The sequence below is a fragment of the Gossypium raimondii genome, chromosome 3, assembly GCF_025698545.1.
Source record: "Gossypium raimondii isolate GPD5lz chromosome 3, ASM2569854v1, whole genome shotgun sequence".
Taxonomy (NCBI): domain Eukaryota; kingdom Viridiplantae; phylum Streptophyta; class Magnoliopsida; order Malvales; family Malvaceae; genus Gossypium; species Gossypium raimondii.
This window is the reverse complement of record NC_068567.1, coordinates 31,311,025-31,335,064: the sequence shown is the minus strand read 5'-3', so window position 1 is coordinate 31,335,064 and position 24,040 is coordinate 31,311,025. Positions and strand designations below refer to the sequence as shown.

Here is a 24,040-nt window from a genome sequence, read left to right as displayed (position 1 = left end):
TCTAGAACTTGATCTTCTAATGTTGAACCTTCCTTTTCGTCTTCAATAATAAGTGCGGATGGAATGATAAAACCTTCTGTTTGCTTCCACTTCCTTTGAAAATTTTCCCACCCTTCACATTTTAGATGGTAAACATCAAAGTTAAGTGAACTAGTGGAAATATATTTGAGATAGTCGAAGTCTACTTTTTTGAGATCAAGTGGACTTGCAGCCACCTGAATGTGCAAAATCAAATTTGACTTCCATTTAGGCAAGGCCTCAATAAGATTCTTTTGAGTGTCCTCTTGATACTTTCTAAAGGTCTCATAATGGGAACAACATTGGTTCTCTAATTCTGCTTTGTAGCTCTCTTCCAAGGCTTTGAGTTTCTCTTCTAAGGCCAGTTTTTCATCCTTTAATGAATTGAATTCCTCTTTTAGTTGTTTATTTTTGGTCTAAGCATCTCTGTGATTACTCGTTATATTTATAAGTCGTGCATCTAGTTTTCTAATTAAATGGGCAGACTCTTGAAATTTATGGTGTAGTTCAGCCAAAGAGTCTTCATCAGATTTTGTAGTCTTCTCTAAATCAAATATTTTATTTCTGTAATGCTAAATGGCATCTCTAAGGGCCCCACTCCAAAGGCCATGCTTGATGGACATAATTTTTGAAACTTGGGACATAAGAGTTAGAGGGCACCCAGTAGAAGAGGATGCGATGTAAGAGGATAAAGTCTCCTTTAATTAAAGAGGTAGTAAGCTTTGTTGTTGTTGTTGTTGTTGTTGTTGTTGTTGCTATTGTTGTTGTTTTTGTTGTTGTTGTTGCTATTTTTGTTGTTGTTGTTGTTGTTGTTTTTGTTGGTGTTGTGAGATAGATCTGAAAGATGTGGATGAAGGCACAGACTCCAAAAGAGCTCGCCAAGGAAAGACACTTCCTTTTCCAGCAAGGGTAACATTTGGTGCTTGAGGAGGAGGAGCCATTGATTGAACCATATGAATTACCTCTAAAGGGCTCTTTAATAATGGCAGATCAGAAGATTGTATGTGACAACCTGAATAAGGGCGAAATCTTCACGTAATGATGGATTATTGAGAAGAGCAAGAACTAATGGGGTAGGGGTAACTGCAAGGACATTTTCCCTGCTTGGTCTATGCCTTATAAGTGGAGGGGACTCACTACCTTTAGACTCCTAAATACTCTCTTATGCTCTAATCCTTTTCTTTATTTTCCTTGTCGCTGTCTTGCTTGATGCAATAGTCACTTTCCCCTAGGTACGTGCTCCCTTAAGGATAGATGAAACTTCCATGTCCTAGGAATGGGATGAAAACCCTGCACCATCAATAGAAGAATTAGCCCGAGTTGAACTAGAGGTAATAGTAATAAGGTCAGTAACAATATTCCTGTTTCATGGAGAAAGGCCACAAATGCTGTAAAAGTAGAAAGGCGACTCTCTTTTGTGCCCTAGTAAAATGTTTGCCAAGTCACCATCTAAATTATATGGCCAGGCTTCAAAAGCAGAAGGCACCTTAAGATCATCTGGCCACTTGATGGAATCATTTTCTCGATGACCATTAGGGTTAAATTCCTAAAAACAATATTGGAATATGTTTCTAGCTTAAACGAGTTCTACCAAGTTAAGAATGTGTCTATTACTCAATCGTTTGTACTGTATATCAGCAAGCTCAGAATCCACTGGCTGACATTAAGTGCCAATACTCTTCTTGGAAAGGGACCATCTTGTTGGAAAACCAAAACCAGACTCTAGTTTACAGATGACTTGTATGTATTTGTCTTTCAGTTGATGAAGGTTATAAATGTTGTTCTATATAATGGGCTTACATCCTATACATGTATTGAAATGGGCGTTAGCAGTAGATACACCTTGTCTGATCACTTTCAACTGATAGAACTTTTGAAAACCCCCAGTAAAGGTGGTTCATTGTGCATGGAACATTCATTGTAATAAGCCACCAAAGTGCACCAAGATAAATTAGATAGCTATCTCGGTGCAATTTCGTACTCATTCAAAACAACACAGAAGAAGGGATCCAACGGTAAATGGAAACCAGCCTCTAATAGAATCAGTAGTAAAACGAAACATACGGTGTTATCGCTTAAACGACATCACTTAGGAAGACAAAGTGTAAGTGAAGTTTGGGTTTAGTATACCCTGAACCACTAAATATCGGTCCATCTCGTCCTTGGTGGTGCTACAAGTGATCGACTGAGTCCTTACACTCAAAAGGGTATTCTCAAGACCTTGAGGCTCAAATGGAATAGGACTAGTCAAAGTGACATTTCGACTGGTATGGCTTTAGCCCCTTCCGTGGGTTATGGTTCGAACCATTTTGTTGATAACTGTAAGTAAAAGAAAAGAAAGGAAGAATGATTAGTACTTTTGAGTAAATGGAGACGAAGAAAGTTGAGAATGAATTGAGCAGACAAGAAACTAGGGATTCAGATGTTTCATCAAAGTGAAAAAGAAAAGGGGGTGCTGAAACGACGTATATAAATAGAGCTAATCTTGTGGGAGAAGTCAAGTTAAAGATGACTATTTAAGTTCTCATGTCACATCCAAAAAATCAGGTTAGTAGAAATTGGGTTAATAAACTGAGGGTGGTCACGACCAAATTTTTATTTAGATAATCTTTTACTCTTTTAATAATAAACAAATATCAATTATAGTGATTGAGTAGTGGTGGAGTTGTCATTGATTATCTGAGTCTGAATCCCTTCCCTCTCGTTAATTTCGATTTGGCGCAAATTTGTTTGAAACCCTTAGCAAATGTCATCCCATATTTTTATTTTTATTTGCTCAAGTTGAGACCTAGAAAGTGAATAGTCTTGTGGTTTATTAACTCTTTAGCTATCCTATCCAAGGTTCAAGCCCTAATGTTCACACTCTTCTATTTAAAAAATTTTTTACAATTTTTTCCATGTGATTTAAGTGCTTGCCGTCCACCCCTTTTTCACCATAAATAGGAGGATTCCTTTCCTTCAACATGGGTCAAACTTACCTTAAGTTGAGGGTGCATGATCCCCCTTTTTACTCCATATCTCCCTCTCTTGCCATAACCTCACCTCTTCCCTTATTGCATGATACATTGAATCTAGCCATGGTTAACCAAGCCCTCCTCCCTGGCATTACCATCCATACCCCCTCCCCCTTTCACTTTCTTTCATTTTTCATTTTCTTTTCTCACCATTTTCTCTCCTTTTTGCAAACAACCACAACCATCTTCCAAATCTTTTTTGTCCTCCATCGTGACCCAAACTTCCTTCCATCGATCACCACCTCTCGTGGCAGTCACTCCTCCACTCTTTTCATCTCCCTCCTCCCATCACTACTGTGAGCACCGCTGTGGTCGTCGTTATGCGCCATCGCAAGTCTACCATTTTTTATTTAATTTTTTCCTACTCATTTTTCCCTCTTTTTAGTCGAACCTTATAACTCCACCATCACCAAACCACCGTCGTCGGATCACCGCCATCACTTTTGTCGGTGATCAAAAGTTTTTCATTTCTCTTCCTCTTTCACTTGTCAATTCTTTAATTGATTAAACTTACATATTCCCTTCATTCTATCAATCACTTGATTCATCGACGTCATTCCTTTCTCGATTCATTGACCATTACATATTGAATCAAGTTGTAAGTGACGTTATTTGGTTCAAAAAATCCTTCTCTTAGTGGTTTCATATCATCGCCTAATGGTATAGTGGCCATAGGGACAATGTTAAATTTTATTATCATTTATTTATTATCATACTAATACTACTCCTTACCATCTTGAAGGACCAAACGATAATCATAAGAGACCCTAGTTTCACATTAGGAATCATCTTTTCGAAAGTCCAAAATCATGGGATTCATCTTTCGAGCTAGATCAAAGTGAGATCGTTATTAAGGATTGTGGCAAATTAGATCTACGATATAAGGTATGGATCAATACTATTTGTTTGTATGACATTGATATTTTATTATTAATAAATTAATTATATTAAAATATATTACTATACTAAATATTTATAAAGAGTTGTATAACTTATCGAGATGGATACCAAGTAAGTGTTTTAACCAAGTGGATCTATGATTTACATGACAAGTGATATGCTTATGATTGTGGTTATGATATTTGTGTAGATCTTATGCTCATGATATGTGATGTATGGCTCATGGGTTATATGTGATGATTTACAAATGTGCTATTTATGTGTATATATGTATGTCAAATCAAGATCTATGATCTATTGTGAAAAGCATGTTAAACATGTTAAAAGTGACTATGAGGGCATGTTGACATGCATAAGTGTATAAGTGATCTATATGTGTTATAAGTAAAAATCGCCATATCACATGCATGGGGTGGGATTTTGTGAAAGGTGGAAGTAGTGGCAATGTATCTGTAATTCAGTGGTGTCTTGTCCACATCAATGTTATCAGTGGCATCTTATCTGCAAATTAGTGGTAGCTTGTCCACAAATGGTGTTTTGGATGGACGAGTTTTAGGGAACTCAATATATGGTGTGTAGCGAAGATGGGTAGGAAATTTTATAAAATGTGCACCGTTTTTAAAGTATGCATCGACATGTTCATGCATAAGTATTAGTATTAGAACTTGTGATTATTTTGATAATTTGTATAATGAGATTTATATTTTGATATGTATGTGATTATATTTGTATAATCTCACACTGTACTTTTAAAGCTCACCCTTTTTTAATTCTGAGTTTTCAGATAATAATTGAGGTTAGGACGGGCTCGGCTTATGGAGGTGCTCTTGGTCATTTTTAGAAAAATATATTATTTTGGTACTCGATAATTTGGGGATGTGTTTTTATCACTGTGGACTTTTGCTTGGTATTTTCTTTTGAACTTTAGATTATTTGGATTTTGGATTTTGGATTTTTCTTCATGATTTAGGTTTTAAAATTATCATTTAAAAGATTGTGAAATTGACAAGTTATGATGGTTTTTTCATAGCCAAGTCAAACAAGGCCCAACAAGGGTGTTTTCAAAATTCAATACTTTGTTTTCGAAACTCAACACTATCTACTCGCAAAAATGATATTTTATGTGATATATATTAAATCTATGTTTTGGAAATGACAAACAAGTTTTAGATATGCATATTATACGCTACGATGTTTTAATTGAAGAATGACACTTTCTGAAAAAATATCAAAACTTAAGTTTTCTAAAGATAAACAATTTCAAATAAAATTTGGTTTTCTCAATAAGGACGTTTTTAGCAACGACAATTTTTAAGAGAAAATAGCTAAATGATTTTCTACGCCATCAATATGGCCAATGTGATCTTTGAGATTTAACCCTAACGTTTAGGTCGGTTTAAGGGGTTATATCTCCAATATGATGATGTCATCTGTCAAGAAGCAAGTTATGGAAATTTGAAACTTTTGCATGACCGCCAAGTTTTGGTGAGTGGGCTAACCTATTGGTATTTTAAGCAGGTATAGCCTCTTGGTGATACGCCAAAAGGGGGGCTAGTATTTACTTGAGTAAATGAATTCGCCAAGATTATATTAATTTTAGGGACAAAATTTCCTAAGTGGGGGAGAGTTGTAACACCCAAATTTGGCGAGTCTTGAGTTTGGTACGTAACCCGAAAGTAGTTTGAGTGGCACAGTTCTATCTGCTCAATTAATGCTCTTGGCGTGTACATCGGGCGCATAGTTGATGTTAGAGTATTAAGTAAGGCTTATTCTCTGAATATGTGTAGATGTAAAGAAGAAGAGATTGGTGTGAGTATTGAGGGTTTTGGGGGTAAAATGGGTATCGCTAAAGGTATAGTATGCTAAATTATATATATAGATATTGGATTCTTGTATACGTTTCTCTAAAGCTATAAACCATTAATTAAGGTAGCCTTGAAAGTTTATGACACGTGTCAAGTTCCACTGAGAGAACATGGGTTTTTATTTATATATTGATAAGTGCTTGAGAAAAAAGAGGGATTTATTGATAACTGCTAAAAGTAACATGTTTTAATCTCATTCTTAATACGTTTTTGGGTGATTTTTCGATGCTAATAGTGAATTTTATGCTCCTAATCCTTTAAATTCATATTTTTATATTCAGGAAAGCATTTGGGAGCAAAAACAGCAAAAATCAGAAAATTAGAGTGAGTTACAAGAGCCACACAGGCTGGATCATTCCACACGGCTTAGACACATGGCAATGTGAGCCACACAGGTTGCCATATGGCCATGTGTCAAATTGTGTCAATTTTGCAAATTACACTCCAAACAGTAAAAAAATACGATTTTCAAGGTTTTTCGGGCATTCTGAGACCTATATATGACAAAAATAAGAAGATAAGAGAGCGTCGTCATAGAATATTCAAGGAAACAACTCTAAAAACACCACTGAAGTTGGTTTGAAGCAGATTTCCATCATGATTGTAGATTCCCTTTTGATTTCTTTGGAGATTATTATGAGTTTCTTTGTTTCTTGTGGTTATATTGTATTTTGGATGATTTTATTTTCTAGCATAAACTAATTTTCTAAATACCTAGAGATGTGAACCCTATAATGAATTCTGTCTTTTGATTTTTATTTTATGCAATAAAGACTTAGATCTTGTTCTCAATTATGTGCGTTTAAATCTTGGTTTAATATTTCTAGACTATTGATCCATGTTTGATGTGCTTAAATCAGAGGAGGAATAGACCCTATTTAAGAGTAGATCTAGCGTAATTGAGTGGAGTTGCATGCAATCCTAAAAATAGGACGACATAAATCTATCGGGTTAAAGTCAAATCTAATATGGGAATCCATAAATCAAGTTAATGTGATAATAGGGGTTTTAATTAGAAAGAAATTTCAATCAATCAACCTAGAGTCAGTTGCTCTTATTATTGAATAGAGATATTAGCATAATTTCAGGATTTCTACAAATCAAGATACTAAGTGAAGAAATTGCATAATTTAGATTGATAATGACATATGAAATCTAGGTGAATTCTTTTCTGGGTATTGTTTTGCTTCTTTGTTATTATTCGATTATTTTCCTGATTTGTTCTTTGTTGCGTTCGTAGTTATTTAATTTAGTTAATTTTAGTTTTAATCAATCACTCGAATTTATTAATTAAATAATAGAAAGACAATTATTACTAGTACTTTTAGTCTTCGTGGGAACGATATCTTTGCTTATTGTAGCTATACTATTAATTGATCAGTGAACTTGCCTTTGTCAAATTTTTAGTTGGTTTCACAACGCGCCAGTTATCTTCTTTATTCCATTTAAAAAACCATTGTTGATTGCCTTGGAGCTGAGCATATATCTTTTTTAATTAAGCTTAAACAAAGGATCTGAGTGCATGTAGAGGGATATTTAACATCCTGGGTAAGTATTATGGTCTTGCATGTTAACTTCTTAAAGAATAAGTCTATTTTTATGTGCGTGAATAGTAAGATGAAGAACTAAGTCTTTGAATGGTGGTTATCTGGGTTTCAAATGATGGTAAAAGTTATATGAATGAGTTTTAATGGTGTTCATATGTTTTATAAGCAGTGGATGATGCTGTTTCTGGTTGGATGATAAATCTAAAGTCCTAGCTGATATCAATGGTTGTCAGGTGAGTCCCTAAACTAACTCTTACATGTATTTCATTTATGCAAGTTATTTCTGTAGAAATCAAATGAACTATGAAACCGACATCAAAAAATTATAATATGAAGGTTATACTATTGTATGAAATTTTGTTGGGTCTTGCATGTGTAGTTTGCATGGAATCTGACAAGTATGTGATAAATATTCCGATGATGAAGTATGATTGTATGAGCACAAATGGAATGATTGTGATGAGATGTGAGTTAGTTGGGTGGTGTTAATAGATCAAAGTGTGAAGTCTTAAATGGTGTCAATGTATAAAGAGTCGGTCAAGTGAGTCTGGGTTTGTTCACCGCGGTGGAGTCTAAAAGGGTTCGTTGGGACTTTAAACACGATCTCTGAAAGGAAAAGTCCATGGCCATGGCATTTTCCGAAAGGAACTAAAGGACGATGATTTCCTAATTGGGTTCTCTGCATGTCCCAGGACGATGATGGGCAAACCTCACATAACGTGAGTTTAGGCAAATCCATATCGTAAACACGTCAGGAAAGAAAGCATTTATGGCATAATATGAAAGAAAGTCTTTGTGGCGTAATAAGAAATAAAGAGTTTGTGGCGTAATATGAAAGCCTTTGTACGGATTCAGGATCTATTCTGCTTGGGTCATGTCTAATGTACTGTCAGTCCAGTAAACCACATCTATGTCTTTATCTTTTGGGAGTTATCCGCTCCGATGCTTAAGATAAGGCATCTCCCTAGACGACATATTAGTCTTTTAACAATTTGCTTCATTTCCAATTAGACTAAGGACATATGTAGATTCGTCTGCTAATACAAGCTGTCTTTTCGTACTACAATCCGACCACATAATAACGCTTTGTATTAGTTAAACATTTAGACACCAATGAGCAACATTTGCTTCCATTTTGCTTTGCGTTCAAAAACCATGTGAGGACAATTATACAAAGTATATTAAGGTAATCAATGAATTTGTTTTATTAAACAATCTGTTAAAATAATTACAAGTTTACAAACGGATATACTACACTTAGGGCACCAGATTCAACACAACTAAAGCTAAATTATGCGTAAAAATGGTTATTTTGCTAGAAATTAAATCTAAGTTACTAAAATTGAAAATGCATTAAAATAACATAAAATGACCTAAAAACAAGCTCGCTAAGTGTCAAAAAGAGTCTAATCTGCCACAACAAATTGTGGCAGGTCAGTTGTCTTTTTGTATTATGATCCAACCACGTAATACCACTTAGTAAACATTAGATAACCAATGAGCTAGTATTTGCTTCTATTTTTCTTTGCATGCAAAAACCATTGAGACCAATATACAAAGAATATTAATGCAACTCATGAATAATATTATTAAACCAATCTGTTTGAAAAAAATACAAGTATACAAATGAATATACTACAAACTTAGGGCATCGAATCCAACATAGATCTTATCAAATCCTTCATCACTAAACAAATCTAATGGCTCAAATTTAATACACATGTTCGAGGGCATTTTGGTAATTTTAATAAAAATATCTCACTTACAAAATGATCATTTTGCCCTTGACAATTTTAAACATTTACAATTGTGCCATTCACACTTTTTAGTAAATTTGCAATTTTGGGTCCTTCAACTTTTTTCCTATTCTCAATTTAACACTCAAATTTTGAATATTTATAATTTGACCCCACTACTTTTCACATATTTACAATTTAGCCTATATCATGAATTAATATATCACAATATAACACTTGTTTCAACTTTCTTCAATATCCAACATCTTTCCTATTATCACTGATATATCACATTTCATTTACGAAAAATTCATTATGTGCATTCTTAATATAACACCACTTATATGTTATAGTGAATTTTGGGGCTTTGCATTTTAATAAATATATTTTATATAAAAAAATCACCCATGCCAATGCGCAATAACCTAGTAGAAAATTTTGAATTATGATTTAAGCTTAAAATTGAAAGGACAAAAACTAATATAATAAAAGCTATATATTTTATTACATCAAAAAAATCTTAATTTTTGATTTATGCTTAAATAAATCTTCAATTTACACATCACTTGTAGGAGCAAATCACAGTCGAACACACACATATCGCTAGTAGGCAATTTTTATTATTCAATTCTATGACATGAGTATGGGGTGAACACCCTTGACGAATAGACCAAACGCTAGGACTTCAACAATATTGTTATATTAAAAAGAAAAAAAATAAAAATAAAAAATCCAATATAAAATATTATTTCATATGCGACAAGATATGATTAATTAACTAATATTTTAAAATTTAACATTAGTTCATTAGAATGAACCAAGACCCAAAACTCATTAATTGAAAAATGAAACTCCCTACAAAGTTGACTTGTCTAAGAGTTGAGTAATTTTAAATTTTGTCCTTTAATCAAAACTTCATTTTCTTCTTATATTTTTAATATATATTTATTACATTTTTTTATCCAAGAGAACAAATTTTCTCTGCCCCTTTACTTGCCCCTCTAATGTTATTTTGACACGTAGAATAGTAGATTATTTGCAAAGTAATTGAGGTTGTGTGTTAACTCCATCTTGTTTACTAATCTACCAAAAATGGTAAAGAAATGATATTTTTTTTCCCTAATGTTGGTTCGTATGGAATCTCTTAAAACTTTTTTGTTCTTTAGTTTCTTTTTTTGCTATCTGAAATTTGAGTTTTCTGTTTGAGTTTGATTTGACTATTTGGTTCTTGGAATTGGGTTTTGGCGCGAATATAAGTTCCGGGTATAAGTTGTTGGTGAATAGGAGGGAGGTGGTAGATGGTGGCTTAGGGTGGTAATTATGGTGAGTGTTGGTTAATGGTCATTGGTTTCAGTGAATGGAGGATGGTAGTGCTGAGGTAGGCGGAAGATGGATACTGTTGGGTGGTGTTAAGATCTGAGAAGGGCATGAGCAAAGGCCTTGGGTACTGAGGTTGAAGGGTGATGATGGATACCGTGAAGGGTGATGGTGGTTCGGGTATGGTGAGTTGGCAATGGTGGAACAAAAATCTATTCTATGGGTGTTTTTCAAGGGGTTGCCCGGGTTCTCCCCTCTGTTGTGATCTCGTGCCTCTTTACATTTTTACCCTTTTTGCTTTCCATTATTTACTTCATATACGCTGCTACATACTTGATGGATGCATGATCCCACATCATCATCACGAACTCGGGATTAGCCCTCCAGACAATTAATCTTTAACCATTTGCAAATCTCAAAGCCAAGGATGCTCCTCCCACCTTTGACTTCTAGCAGGATAATGCATGTGTTTAGAGACGGGAATTGTTGTGCGGATGTGCTCGCTCGCTTGGGAAGAGATCACCTTAAGTGTTTCGCCATCTTTTGGTTTTTTTTGTTGACGAGTTCTTTTGTATCTGCAATTCTCCTACAGATTTAGCTCTTCTTATTGCTAAGGATGCTAGGGGAATGTTTTTGCATGCACTGTTTGACTTTTCTGTTTAATGCATAAATGTTCCTTTCTCCAAGAAAAAAAAGAAACTCCAAAATTTACCGACCAACCCTAAGATCTCCTTTATTTATACCCAAAAAGATATATCTTTTATAAGATGGTGGATTCGGTTCAAATCAAATTAGTATTAATTAAATTAACTGAATCGTATAATTCTTTAATCGTTAATTCAATTAATTTTTTAAAAAATAAATTGAATCGAAATATTCGATTAATTTGGTTGGTTAATTAAAATTTATATGTTTTTTTTGCTAAAACAAGTATAAAATATATAAAAAATATATTGAAATCAACTTAAATATATTTTTATGTCTTGAAACTACATAAGTCTTAAAATTAACACATAATATTAATTATTAAGTTCATTAATTTGATTAATTAATTATTTTATTTTAAACCGAATTAACTAATAACAGAAATTTCAAAAAATTATTAATCAACCTTTAATCGAACTAAGTTTAACCACCGACTAATTAATTGAATTAAATTGAACTGATCTATTAATTCGATTTTAAAGGAAGTTTTAATTCCTTGCCAAATATAAATAAATTTCGTCACCCATCCCGAGCTACTCACCTGATCACATAGGTTTTATCCGAATTTGGACCAGATGAATTTTAATTTGAATTGATTTTATTTAATGTAAAATTGTTTTTATTTTAATTTCTTATTTTTAATATAGAAATATTTAAAATATTTTTTAATTTTGAAAATGAAAAAAATTTGACAACACCCGTATTAGACCTGTCCATGGGCCGGGCGGCCCGCCCGAAATATGGGAGGGTTTGGGTAAAAATATAGGCCCGAAAATGGGCTTGGGCAAAATTTTAGGCCCGTTTAAAAAATGGGCCGGGCCGGCAAGATTTTTTGGCCTGGGCCCGGCCCGGGCCGAAAAATATTAAATATATATTTTTTATTTTTAAAATGTAATAGTTTTTTATTTTAAGTTTATTTAATTTCATTTCCTTGACTAGTGTTACAAAATAATAATAATAAAACATCAAGTTTGTTTTACTAATTAAATTTTAGATTTTGTTACAACAATTAATATAATTAATACAATTAATAATTTGATAAATTTACTAATCAAATGTTAGATTTTATTACAATTAATAATTTGATAAATTTACTAATCAAATGTTAGATTTTATTACAACAATTAATACAATTAACAATTAATAATTTGATAATTTTACTAATAATTAATTTTAATAACAATTAGTTTTAATTTTATTAAAAAAATAATTTTAATTTTAATTAAAAACGGACCAGGCCAGGGCCCATATTTTTTCTTCGGGCCGGGCCTGGGCAAAATCTCAGACCCATATTTCGGCCCGGCCCATGGACAGGTCTGAGTCCCGTATCCCTCACCGAGAAAGCAACTTAAAAGGGTGAATCCCAAAAGCCTTATGATACATTTTTTCATCTATAGATTCAGAGAAGAGTCAAGTATCTGAAGAGGGAGCTTTGATCAACGAAATTCCATCAATGGCGGGGGTTTCTTTGAAGTGTGGGGACTGTGGGGCTCTGTTGAAATCGGTGGAGGAAGCCCAAGAACATGCCGAACTCACCTCCCATTCCAACTTCTCCGAGTCCACTGAAGCTGTTCTCAATCTTGTTTGCTCTTCTTGTGGCAAACCATGCCGATCCAAAATCGTATGACATCCACTTTTACTTTAATTTCGTTAGGGTTTTATTTCAACGTCTTTTATTGTTCTAGTCTTTTCTTGATTTAATCGCGTTTTAAAACTTTGATCTTGTATTGGGCTTAATTTGCATTTTCTCATGAATTGAGTTGGAATTGAAAGTTTAGGGTTTAAATTGAATTGGATCTAACTTGAAATTAGGGTTTAAATTGAATTGGATCTAACTTGAAAGTCGTGCTTTTGTTACTGTCTTGATTTAATTTAAGTGTTTGCTTAACCGGTACTTATACTCTTCGGTTAAGAATTATTTAGTTACCTTTTGAAGAATTTGTTACTTTTAGTATACTTCTCTTTCAATGTATACTTTCGCCAATGCCATTAGGCACTGGTTAGCATTTAATTTGAATTTTGAAGTTTTTCTTTTGTGTTGCATTGGTTTTTGTTTGAGAACTTTTCTTTTGCATTGATTTGGGTCTTTTGAGGACTTGGTAAATTACCTAGGGGAAAGTTGGAAGGTTTGCTATTACAATATGGATGTTTAGATTAAAGGCTTTGGTAAATTTTTGGGGCTATGGTTGTTGGTAAGTTTCCATCATTTTGTAGTATTTGTGCAGACATTTGTTTCTAATCTCAAAAGGTTGCTTTTGCTTACATGAACTGGATTTTTGCGGGATTTGAAGTTAAAACTACATTTTGATTTTTAAGGAAAATTTTATGTTATTAAAACAAAATCTCAAATGGTTTACAACTCTGTGATACTTTTTTTTTTTTTTTGTAAAATATGTTTTCCATTTTGTGATTTGTGGGGCTTTATTCCTGTTTCATCTCGAAGGAAAGTGATTTGCATACAAAAAGAACGGGGCATACAGAGTTTATTGATAAGACTTTGGAGGCAGCAAAACCAATCAGTTTGGAGGTTCCAAAGGTAGCTAAGGAGTCAGAGGAGGCTATTGCTGCAGGTAGCACCAGTGAGCCTGAAGGTACATTTGCAATTTGTATTTATTTGAAATTTCAAGGTTAAATTGTTTTGTGTCAGTTTCTCATTATATGAAGGGTCATTTACTATTAAGTTTATTGTAGAGCGTAGCGATTGCCTGTTTTGAGTAGATACTCTTCTTGTACAAAATATTTTCTGGATTTAATTGTTTGACAGATTCTTCTCTTATTACATGGCTTTGCAGCTTCTGGCCTTTGGGATGAGAATTTGACGTTTCCATTTCATTTGTTCTGTTGATTTGTTATTACAATTTGATAGCTAGACCATTATTTGCGAAGCACTGTTTTAATGCCATAATTCCATTTACCTTTTCTTTTTGGTGGGGTGGGGACAGGAATAATTGATGAAGATGTTATTCTAAATTGTACTGTGGGGGAGTTTTACTCTTTCTGCCAAATGCTACTGAGTGATAGGAGCTGGAATAATTTCATAATTGTAGATGATTCTGTATTTTCCTTATGAAAATTTTACCTTCTAATAACCATGCAAATTTGAATGGACATAATTGCTCTATATATGTGTGAATTCATTGTCTCTAATTGTTTCCTTTTCCTTTGTTTTGGTAGAGATGGTTGTGCCAGAGGTTGACAAAAAACTGCTTGAAGAACTGGAAGCAATGGGTTTCCCTACAGCACGAGCAACCCGTGCAATCCATTTTTCTGGTAAGGCCATTAAACATTCTTCTTTAATTGCTATAGATTACATTTTTCTCTCTCTTTCCTGCCAGGTTGTAAATCATATTACTTCTCGTGTTGGATATAAATCAGGTTGTGAATTTTCTTTTTGCTCAATGTTCGTCTCCATTTTGAAATGCTTTAACTCCATAATCCAACAGGTTGCTTTGCGTAAAATAAGTTTTTATACCACTAAGGTCAACTAATTTTCTTTTATTGGCATTCATGATTTCAATACAACAAATACAAGGAAATAGTAATGTGGGTTTCATACTATAGGTGCAAGCCTATGGCATACTTGCTGTTGTATAAACATTGGGTTTCTTCTGCAGGTAATACAAGTCTTGAGGCTGCCGTGAACTGGGTAGTTGAACATGAGGCTGACCCAGACATAGATCAGATGCCCATGGTATGTTCTTTGTGTCCTATACGGTAGAGTTGCGTTTGCATCTAAAGCCTTACCCATCCCAAATCTGATAAGAATTTTGATTAGAAGGCCTTATGAGGATAGGGGAGGGTTGGGTTTTGCCCCTAAACATCCCTATAGTCAGCCTTATATGTGTAAGACATTCCCTTGCATTTATTGGGTTTTCACCTGCATTTGTCTTTTCAGGTACCTGTCAACAGACATGTTGAGGCATCTAAACCTTCTCTTACACCGGAAGAGATGAAACTCAAAGCACAAGAGCTACGGTATGGCTTATAAAGTTGCATTCTTCAATATTATAAAATAGAATGCCTAATTCAGTCATTGGTGATTGAAGCATTTGTCATTGCTTTTTCACCTATATTACTCGGACTCGGGTGTGAGTGTTTGACACGGGTTTTTTCAAAAAAAATTTTGAAGTTTTTCCAAGTATTTTGAGGATTCTTGGTCATATCCATGGTAGTGATAATAGATATTCTTTGGACACTAATATTTAAGGAAAAAACATAGTTTCCACTTTTAGTATAATAACCCTTGATCATACTGCCAAGCTCCAGGTGTCTGGCCTGTCTTATGCAGCTAAAAGTTCATTCCAATCTCTTTCATTTTTATGATATGAAAAGTTTGAAAGTTCTCTAGCTTGTCTTTCCTTGAAGGACTATGATACATTTCAGATATATTTCAAGATGTTATTGAAGACTTGTATGTCTGTGGGACAGTGTTCTCCTGTTTCATATTCATCTTATTCATAAATAATAGGGAGAGGGCTCGGAAAAAGAAAGAAGAAGAGGAGAGGAGAATGGAACGAGAAAGGGAAAAGGTGGTCCTTCATCTTTTGTTTTATCACTCTGCAGTCTAATTTTTGTAATGAATATGTATGTATAAGTATATATAATGTATATCCTTAAAGCTGTTTCCTACACTGGTAGCACATATGATGTTTTTGTACTGGGAACAATTGATTTAGTACCTTTGCATAATCGTAGGACTTGTGATCAGAATCAGAGATAATTTCGGTATACTGTTAAAAATGTAATGGAAAGCCATAGAAATATGTAAATATTTCTTTTGACCAATTTTCTATTGAGAAATACATTAATGCATATTGGAATAGTTTGGGATTGGTCAAATATTGTTTTGTTGTGATTGTCCAGTTGGTAGAAATGTTGTCTCAGCTAACTTAGGCAGCATTTATTCTTCTGAACTAGAACATGGACAACAACCACACTATGCTTGTAAATAAGCTTTTCCCACCTCATGGGATTTCCAAAAAAGGAAGGATTAGCTATATGGACGATTGCACTCTCCTGCTCTATCTAATACCCATTTCCCCATTAAACTCATGTAAAATGTAAGGTCCTTTTTTGTAGTTTTCATTCATGTCTTTGGTCTTCTCTTTCACTCTGTTGGCATTGTTAATCTCCTTCAAACCACATTTTCTTCATGGAGCATTTGTAGGGCCATAAATCATGTTGAATTTGTTTCTCTCTCAACTTCTTCCTGAAGCATGTTGTTTCATGATTCTTGCATCATAAAACTTTTTCTGTGTCTGATAGTATTCAATGTTTCAGGAGAGGATTCGAGTGGGCAAGGAGTTGTTGGAAGCAAAACGTATTGAAGAAGAAAATGAAAGAAAACGGTTTGTCTTCTAGTTTATGTTGTGTGCCTTTCCCCCTTCTGTTTGCAATGATTTAATCCAACTTTGATTGCATGATAATTGTTATTCTTTTTCTTTTTCCTTTTTTTTTTGCTTTCACAGTTTGGTGGCCCTGCGGAAAGCTGAAAAAGAGGAAGAGAAACGAGCACGGGAAAAGATTCGTCAGAAATTGGAGGAAGATAAGGTTCTAACTCTTTCTTCCCGTGTCCAATCAATTATCCACTATGTTACTCGGACTTGGCATGAGTGTTTGATATGAGCATGTGTCCAGCATGGTATGCTCGATTTTTTACATGTTTTTCATGTATTTGGAAGATCCTTAGAGGGTCATATCTTCATTTCTATGTGTGGGTATGTGCCAGATGCAGTGTTTGACATGAATACTTAAAAAGGAAAATGAAGAATCGGAGTTACATAGATTATCCAACAGTGGTAACAACTTTATCTCTTCTAGCAGCTAACAGAAACAGTGTCTATGTTGCAATTTTCACTTGTCATAAATTCTACAATAAAAAATAAAGGCTTGTTATGTTACTCGGACTTGGTTGTGAGTCTCGGACATAGGTGTGTTAAATTTTTTCTGAGATTTCCCTGTATTTGGAGGGTCCTTGGAGGACCATATCCCTATACCTTTGTTCGGATATGTTTCAGATACAAATGTTGGACTTCAAGAAAAATGAAGTATCGAAGTAACATAACTTTTTGTTACTTGATTCCGCTGTTGAGATCTGGAAAATAAATTTAAATATGTCTCGCAGGCAGAGAGAAGGCGGAAGCTTGGGCTGCCACCAGAGGAGCCTTCAGCAGCACCGAAACCTTCTGCACCCATTGTGGAGGAGAAAAAGGTAATAGCCTTTCTGTCTGAATAGCGCTGATTGTTGTAATTCAAGTTTTCATACAACTCTTTTTTCTGTATTGCAGAGCGCATTGCCAGTTAGGCCTGCCACAAAGGCTGAACAAATGCGCGAATGTTTGCGATCCCTCAAGCAAAATCACAAGGTGAATAAAATCTTAATCTTGATCACTACTTATTTTCACCTTGCATAGGAAGCATAGATGTAGACATACATTGGGACACAAAAAGTTTTGAAAATTAGGACATGGATATTGACGGGACATGATAATGAAAAATATCTTTTTACATTATAATGTAGAATAAAAAAATGTAAAATTTTTACTTCCTAATATAAAATAAAAAGTATATTTGAAAACTAGAATCGGACAGACCACCGGTTCCGGTCCAGTCTGATTTTTATTCCATGGTCGTTGGTAACAACAAAAAATTTAGCTCATGTCACTTATAGCATATTTAAGCAGCAGATCATTGTTTTGGCCTAACATTTTTTATTCTGTTCCGTTTTTTTGGATAAGGATGATGATGCGAAAGTCAAGAGAGCATTCCAGACTCTTCTTACATACATAGGAAATGTGGCCAGGAATCCTGATGAGGAGAAATTCAGAAAAATTAGACTCAATAATCAAACTTTCCAGGTAACAATTTGAACCCTTAGTATCACATCAGCTACTGATTTCAACATCGATGATTATTCACATATATTTTGTTATTTTTTTCTGAGATTTCTTTGCCAATATTACCCAAAATGGGCATTAGCCAAAAAAGAAAAAAAGGGTCTGTTTAAGCAAATGAGCCAGGTTTTAGCACCAATATACAAGGCTAAGCTTGGCTCAGCTTGTTTTCTAATTATATAATATATGATATATTATATATATTATGTAATTTATTATAGCATAAACCTTAAAAGATATATTATCTGTGCTTAATAACTTAATAAAAGAAAAAAAAATGTAAGTTACAAAAGATCATATAAAAAAATAACACGTCAAAAAATTAGAAAAAATATTGTAGGCAAACATAAATAGGTTTGGATTATGCATTTACAAATACAGATGGACTGATATAAAATTTTAGGTTATTATTTTGAGTTAGATTGGACTTGGACAAGTTTTACATGTACTGCTTCTGTGTAATTGATCATATAAAAAAGCTTTACCCATGAAGACATGTGGACACTGGCTAAAATTTCCTTTTATGATTATACTCTGCTGAAATGACATGAACATGACATGAATACATGCATATATCAAGTCTATGTAATATGGATTATTAATGCATCTAAGTTTATATATGTGAAAAAAAAAAAAGCATAAACACGAGCATGGCGCAATAAAAATACAGGAACAGGACAAGAAATCTACCCACATCTCATGATTTTATGCTTCTATCATAACAGGATAGAGTTGGATCTGTAAAAGGAGGAGTGGAGTTCTTGGAGCTGTGTGGGTTTGAGAAAGTTGAAGGAGAGGAGTTCTTGTTTCTCTCAAGAAACAAGGTCGACATGCAAGTTCTCAACTCAGCTGGATCTGAGCTCAACTCTGCTATCAATAATCCTTTTTTTGGGGTCCTTTAACTCTGAAAATTTACTTTCATAAAACTATATAATTAAGGCATATGCATTCATATATCTATTTTGGCTTGTTCCTCTTTGGTTTTTCATTGGAGAATGTGGAATTTTATCTGTGAATTTAATTATGTACCAACTGGGTATTTTCCGCTCACAACTTTCACATAGTTTGGTTTATTTTTACTGAACCTCATTTAGCTACCTTATATGCTTGCATCTTTCGACCTCCCAATTCAGTTCGGTTAAGTGATATGAGCCAAAATGAATACCAAGCAAAACGACGCGTTTTGCTTTAGTGATATGGTGTGCAGAATACTTGGTGATACGGGGTGTTTCATCCAACTATTTCTTTTACTTTTTATTTTCTTTTTGCTGTTACCTTCTCTTATATTGGTTGAGGTCATTGTTTGGTTAATGAAAATTGAGGGATTATTCTCTCTCACTCCCCTGTTTATTCTTCTTCCTTCTCAAACACTTACTCTCCTCTCTAGAATTTCTCTCTTCCTTCCTTTCTTTCTTTGCCATTTTTGGCTTCTTGATTTCTATTCATAACAAAGGCATAAGAGCTTTAGTTGATCTTCCATGGTTGGTGATGAGTCGAATTGAACCCTCTTGATCACAATCCATCATATGCTTTATCCTATTATCATGGAAGCGCTCCACCAAGTTTTCTCACCTCATGGATTTGTGAAGAAAATCGTCACATTTCAAACTTTGATTTGCTTTCAAGCCTTGATCCAATTTGAAGGACGCTTCAATGCTATCTTAGTTAGAATTGCTTTCAAGCCTTGATCCAATTTGAAGGACGCTTCAATGCTATCTTAGTTAGAATTTCTTTACACGGTCGTAATATTTATGATGATTGTTGTCAGCTTAAAATATAGTTTTATAATGACGGTGAGACAATCTAGGGGTCATGTGTGAGCGATAATGTGATTGTAACGGTACCTTAAATGATGGTTTCCAAATTTGAAAATGGTGATGCGGGTGGTGGAGGTAAAAAGGCCTAATAATCGTAATTCTCCGCCATCCTATTTGACACCGATGGTATCGAGTGACACGGATGAGTACCACGCAATCCTTAAGAACAAGCTCTATCAAGTCTGCACGACTGTTGCTTTCTCTTATGCATCGGTTGTGAAGGCAGGAGATTCGTCTGTGCAAGTCGAAATTCAAGCACTTCAATCGGATTTGATGTTCAAGGTTCCTTCGCTATAGAAACAGGGTGAACCTGATTATGGTATTTCGATTGTTTCAATTACACAAAATGTCAGGGACATGAGTAAGGTAAAGCCATAGCTGGGACAAATGATAAGTGTACAGTGATGGGTAGGATTTCTCCAAATGAATAATCCTTCAATAGAGTGCCAGTAGCAAACGATCTAATTGATGATTTCGACGAGATTTCAGGTGATTCTGTTGTTGGGAATTTTGGCTTCTACTCTATATTTTGTTCATTGGTATTCGGTTAGATTTGATAACTCTTGCAAAACCCGTGCTTTGGATTACTTAGGTAGTGAGCAGTTCAAGAGTTCCTCAATTGTCTGTGCTTGTTGCAGTCCATACATACCTGAAGAAAGTGTGGTTTTGTTAGAAAATGGTACACTGTTCTTGTTTGATTTAGTTTCTTATGTTAATTGACAGTCACTTAATGGCTATGTTATAGGGAGTGAACTTAGAGTTTTATGGGATGATTTGAGTGGTACAGAGAATTATAAATGGTTGGGTATTGAGTTCAATTTGCATCTTAGGATTTTAGTTGTTTCCTGGTTAGATGCTACTTTGGTACTTGATTTTATGCATGATGAATGCAATGTAATTTGTTTAGGTTAGATTGAGATGTTGAGCTCATATGTTGTAGTTGATGAGGATCAGTTCCTAATGTTTTCTAAAGCAGAAGCTGATGGGTTTCAATGTGTTTTGGCTTCCAAAGGTTTATTGCTTCTTTGTGATGTGCATACACCAATGGTGCCATTGTTGTGTTGGGCTCATGATTTAGATAATCCATGCTTCATTGATGTGATTAGGTTATTAAAATTAAGGTCACAATCTAGGGACGCTACATATCAGTGGGAAACTAAATCATATTTTTGCATAATGTTGGGATCATTTTAGAGTTGTGAGTTCAAGTTGTTCTGTTATGGGCATTCTTCATCCAATGAAGGATATGTTGCTACGGAAATTTCAAAGTTTTGCAAACCCTTTTTGACTAGGGATCTCTCAAAGTTGGTGTGCGAGCTAGATGAATTTGGTGGCTTTATTTTGATTAGGCTAATAATGTCTTTAGGGAAGATTGAAGCTCAATGATATTGTGCCTTAAGGGATTTGGTCCTAAATTTTGAGGATAGCTTACTATACTTCTTGAGTGATGATGAATATGAAATTCATAAAAGGTTTAAGTATGTGTACCTTGACTATTTTCATGGTTATTTGAATGACAATCTTACGGAAGGCCTAGGTTCCAAGATGCAGAAGTCCCATAAGGATTTTCAGCAGAAGGAATCTTTTAATTCAGACTTTTATGAATTTTGTGTGAGAAGTTGACAGTATGCGGATTTGGTCGGTTTAGGTCCTCTTGCACTTTCTTTTGTCTTCAATAACATTAGCTTGCCAATAAGTATATGTGAAGCTGCTTCTAGGCAAATGTGGGCAACCTTCCCTTTGGACCTTTTACTAGCTTTCTCTAGCCATTTTGAGCTCATTGATGTGGCCTTCGATGACATGACCATGCCTCTGGAATTTTTAGTTGTTCCAGACCTTCCTCAATTGCCTTCATTCCTATTAGGGTAGCCTTCATGCCGAACATTAAATGGTCGCATAAAATGCAGCTTGTGGGTCGTACTCTTCCTCTTCCCATTTTATTTGCACTTTACGAGTTTCGTAATGGATGTCCTAATTCGGAGAAAATGTGTGGATTTTCATTAAACATGAAGTTTGGCTTTAGGTTCAATGAAGTCATGTGAGTTACTGCAGAAATGGCTATATTAGATTTTTGCTTGCTTAACAATGATGAATTCGTCTCTCTTACTGATGATATGGGTTAACTCTCAAAGGCCAAAACAATTCCTTTTATATTATCCAGTTCTAGGCAAGGCACGTGGAAACTGGATTTATAACGATGTGAAATTTCCTACCATGATTACCAAAGTGCATAAGGTTACTGATCCTAATGACATAATGGATAGTGTTGGGCTAGAGCTTTTTGATGATCTATGCCCCATTGAATTCAAGTTTGATGTTACTATCAAGAACTTTGTGTTGATGAATGCCCTATGCTTGATTGAAGAATGGGTATTTATGGTTATCCTATTGAAAATTCAGGAACTTTTCCTCAGTTTAATCCTTGAGAACAATGATCATTTTGAGGTGGAAGAATTTGATTCAAGCCAAAATGAATACCAAGCAAAATGATGCGTTTTGCTTTAGTGAAACAGTGCGCAGAAGACTTGATGATACGGGGCATTTCATCCAACTATTTTTCTTTTGCTTTTTATTTTCTTTTTGCTGTTATATTTTGCTGTTATATTCTTTTATATATGTCGTTCTGTCTTTAGCTGAGGTCATTGTTTGGTTAATGAAAATTGTTGAAGAATTATTCTCTCTTTTCTGTTAATTCTTCTTCCTTCTTCTCAAACTCTTCCTCCCCTCTCTGGAATTCCTCTCTTCCCTTCTTTCTCTGCCATTTTTGGTTTCTTAATTCCTGCTCATAACATTAAGATTTTTGGATTTTCTGATTGTTCGTGATAATTCAATTAAGTTTTGTTCACAATTTTTTATACCAATTTTTGGTTTTTATACCAATTTTTGGTTTAGGGTGTTTGGACGTATTTTGACATAATAGGTTTATTATATAACTTTATTTGATAAAATTTTAATATTTTTCATTAATATTTCTATAAAAATTATTTATAAAATAAAAATAATTAATTACTCTTATGATGGAGTTTTTGAAAAATAATACTTTATATCATATTTTAAAGTTATTTCTATTGTTTTAAATATAAAATATTTATTTTTAATCATAAAAATTAAATTGATTATGATTAAATAAAATGGTATTTGGTTTGGGTGATTGTGATTTTTAATTTGTATCTTAAAATCGTTCATGGTTCGGATTGATTCTTTTTACTTTTATGGTTGAGTTTTTTTTAGTTTGATAACAAAATTGGCCATTAATGTTTGTATGCTTTGTCAAAATAATTCTAATTGTATTTTCAAACTTTTTTGTCATCAATTTTTTAATTGTTTTTCTAACATATTTGGAAAAAGCACGTTACAAAAAAATTAACGGGATAATGTGAAATTTTATCGTGGAATATTTTTAATTAGAGGTAATTTATTACTTAGATAACCCAATAAGATAATTACATGTGGAAAATAATAAAATAAATAATATATAATTTTTTTAAGAAATAACTCTTAAATTAAAGAAAATAAACCTAATTATCTAAAATAAATTGAACTTAGTAGGAAAACCTCTCAGTAAACAAATGTAAGAAATATTGAAACCTTTTGAAAGACAAAAAATGAAGCTTTGAATTATTTTGGAACCTGGAATCGAGAGACTGAGGTGGAGCAAAGGTTAGTATTTCGCTATTAATTGATTGAGTATTTTAATATTTTGGGTTTAGGCTTATGAAATAATTGTAGTATTTGGGTTCTGAAACCCTAAATTTAGAATTTCAAAATTAAATTTAGTATTTGGGTTGTTTTAGTTCAAAAGAGAAAATAATCGTAATGGAGTGAAGTATAGGTTAGTTAAATGTATCGAAAATGGGTTATTTGTCCGCATGTATAGGTGTGAAGTTTTTGTTTGTATTTTATTTTCTGATTTGATCATGCCATTACCATGCTTTATACTTCACATTATCATAGATATGTTTACCCATCTATTTTGCTTTGTTTTTTCTTACCAGGTTGGCATATGTAATGGCAACAATAATTGCAAGATGTTTGATGTAAATATTTTGATATTTATCTTTTGTGAAAATTTATCCTTATTATATATGATTGACAGTTTGCAATTAGCCAAACATTATTTACAAATGTAAATTTCTAAACTTATGTATATGATTCATGTAATCGACATATTTAATTACAAACATTATTATATATTTAATTATGCTTTGAGAATACTGCTTTCAATGTT

General features: G+C 33.8%; 1 protein-coding gene across 1 annotated transcript; it reads left to right on the top strand.

Moving 5' to 3' along the window:
- The first annotated feature begins 12,479 nt into the window (after positions 1–12,479).
- On the top strand, positions 12,480–19,048 carry LOC105794051 (uncharacterized). The gene is made up of 12 exons (XM_012623035.2): positions 12,480–12,723; positions 13,546–13,693; positions 14,277–14,372; positions 14,717–14,793; positions 14,998–15,077; positions 15,571–15,631; positions 16,383–16,450; positions 16,571–16,652; positions 17,227–17,313; positions 17,390–17,467; positions 17,840–17,959; positions 18,721–19,048. Exons 1-12 carry the CDS (start codon positions 12,556–12,558, stop codon positions 18,895–18,897), a joined length of 1,242 nt encoding a protein of 413 aa, XP_012478489.1. The 5' UTR covers positions 12,480–12,555; the 3' UTR covers positions 18,898–19,048.
- The last annotated feature ends 4,992 nt before the right edge of the window (positions 19,049–24,040 follow it).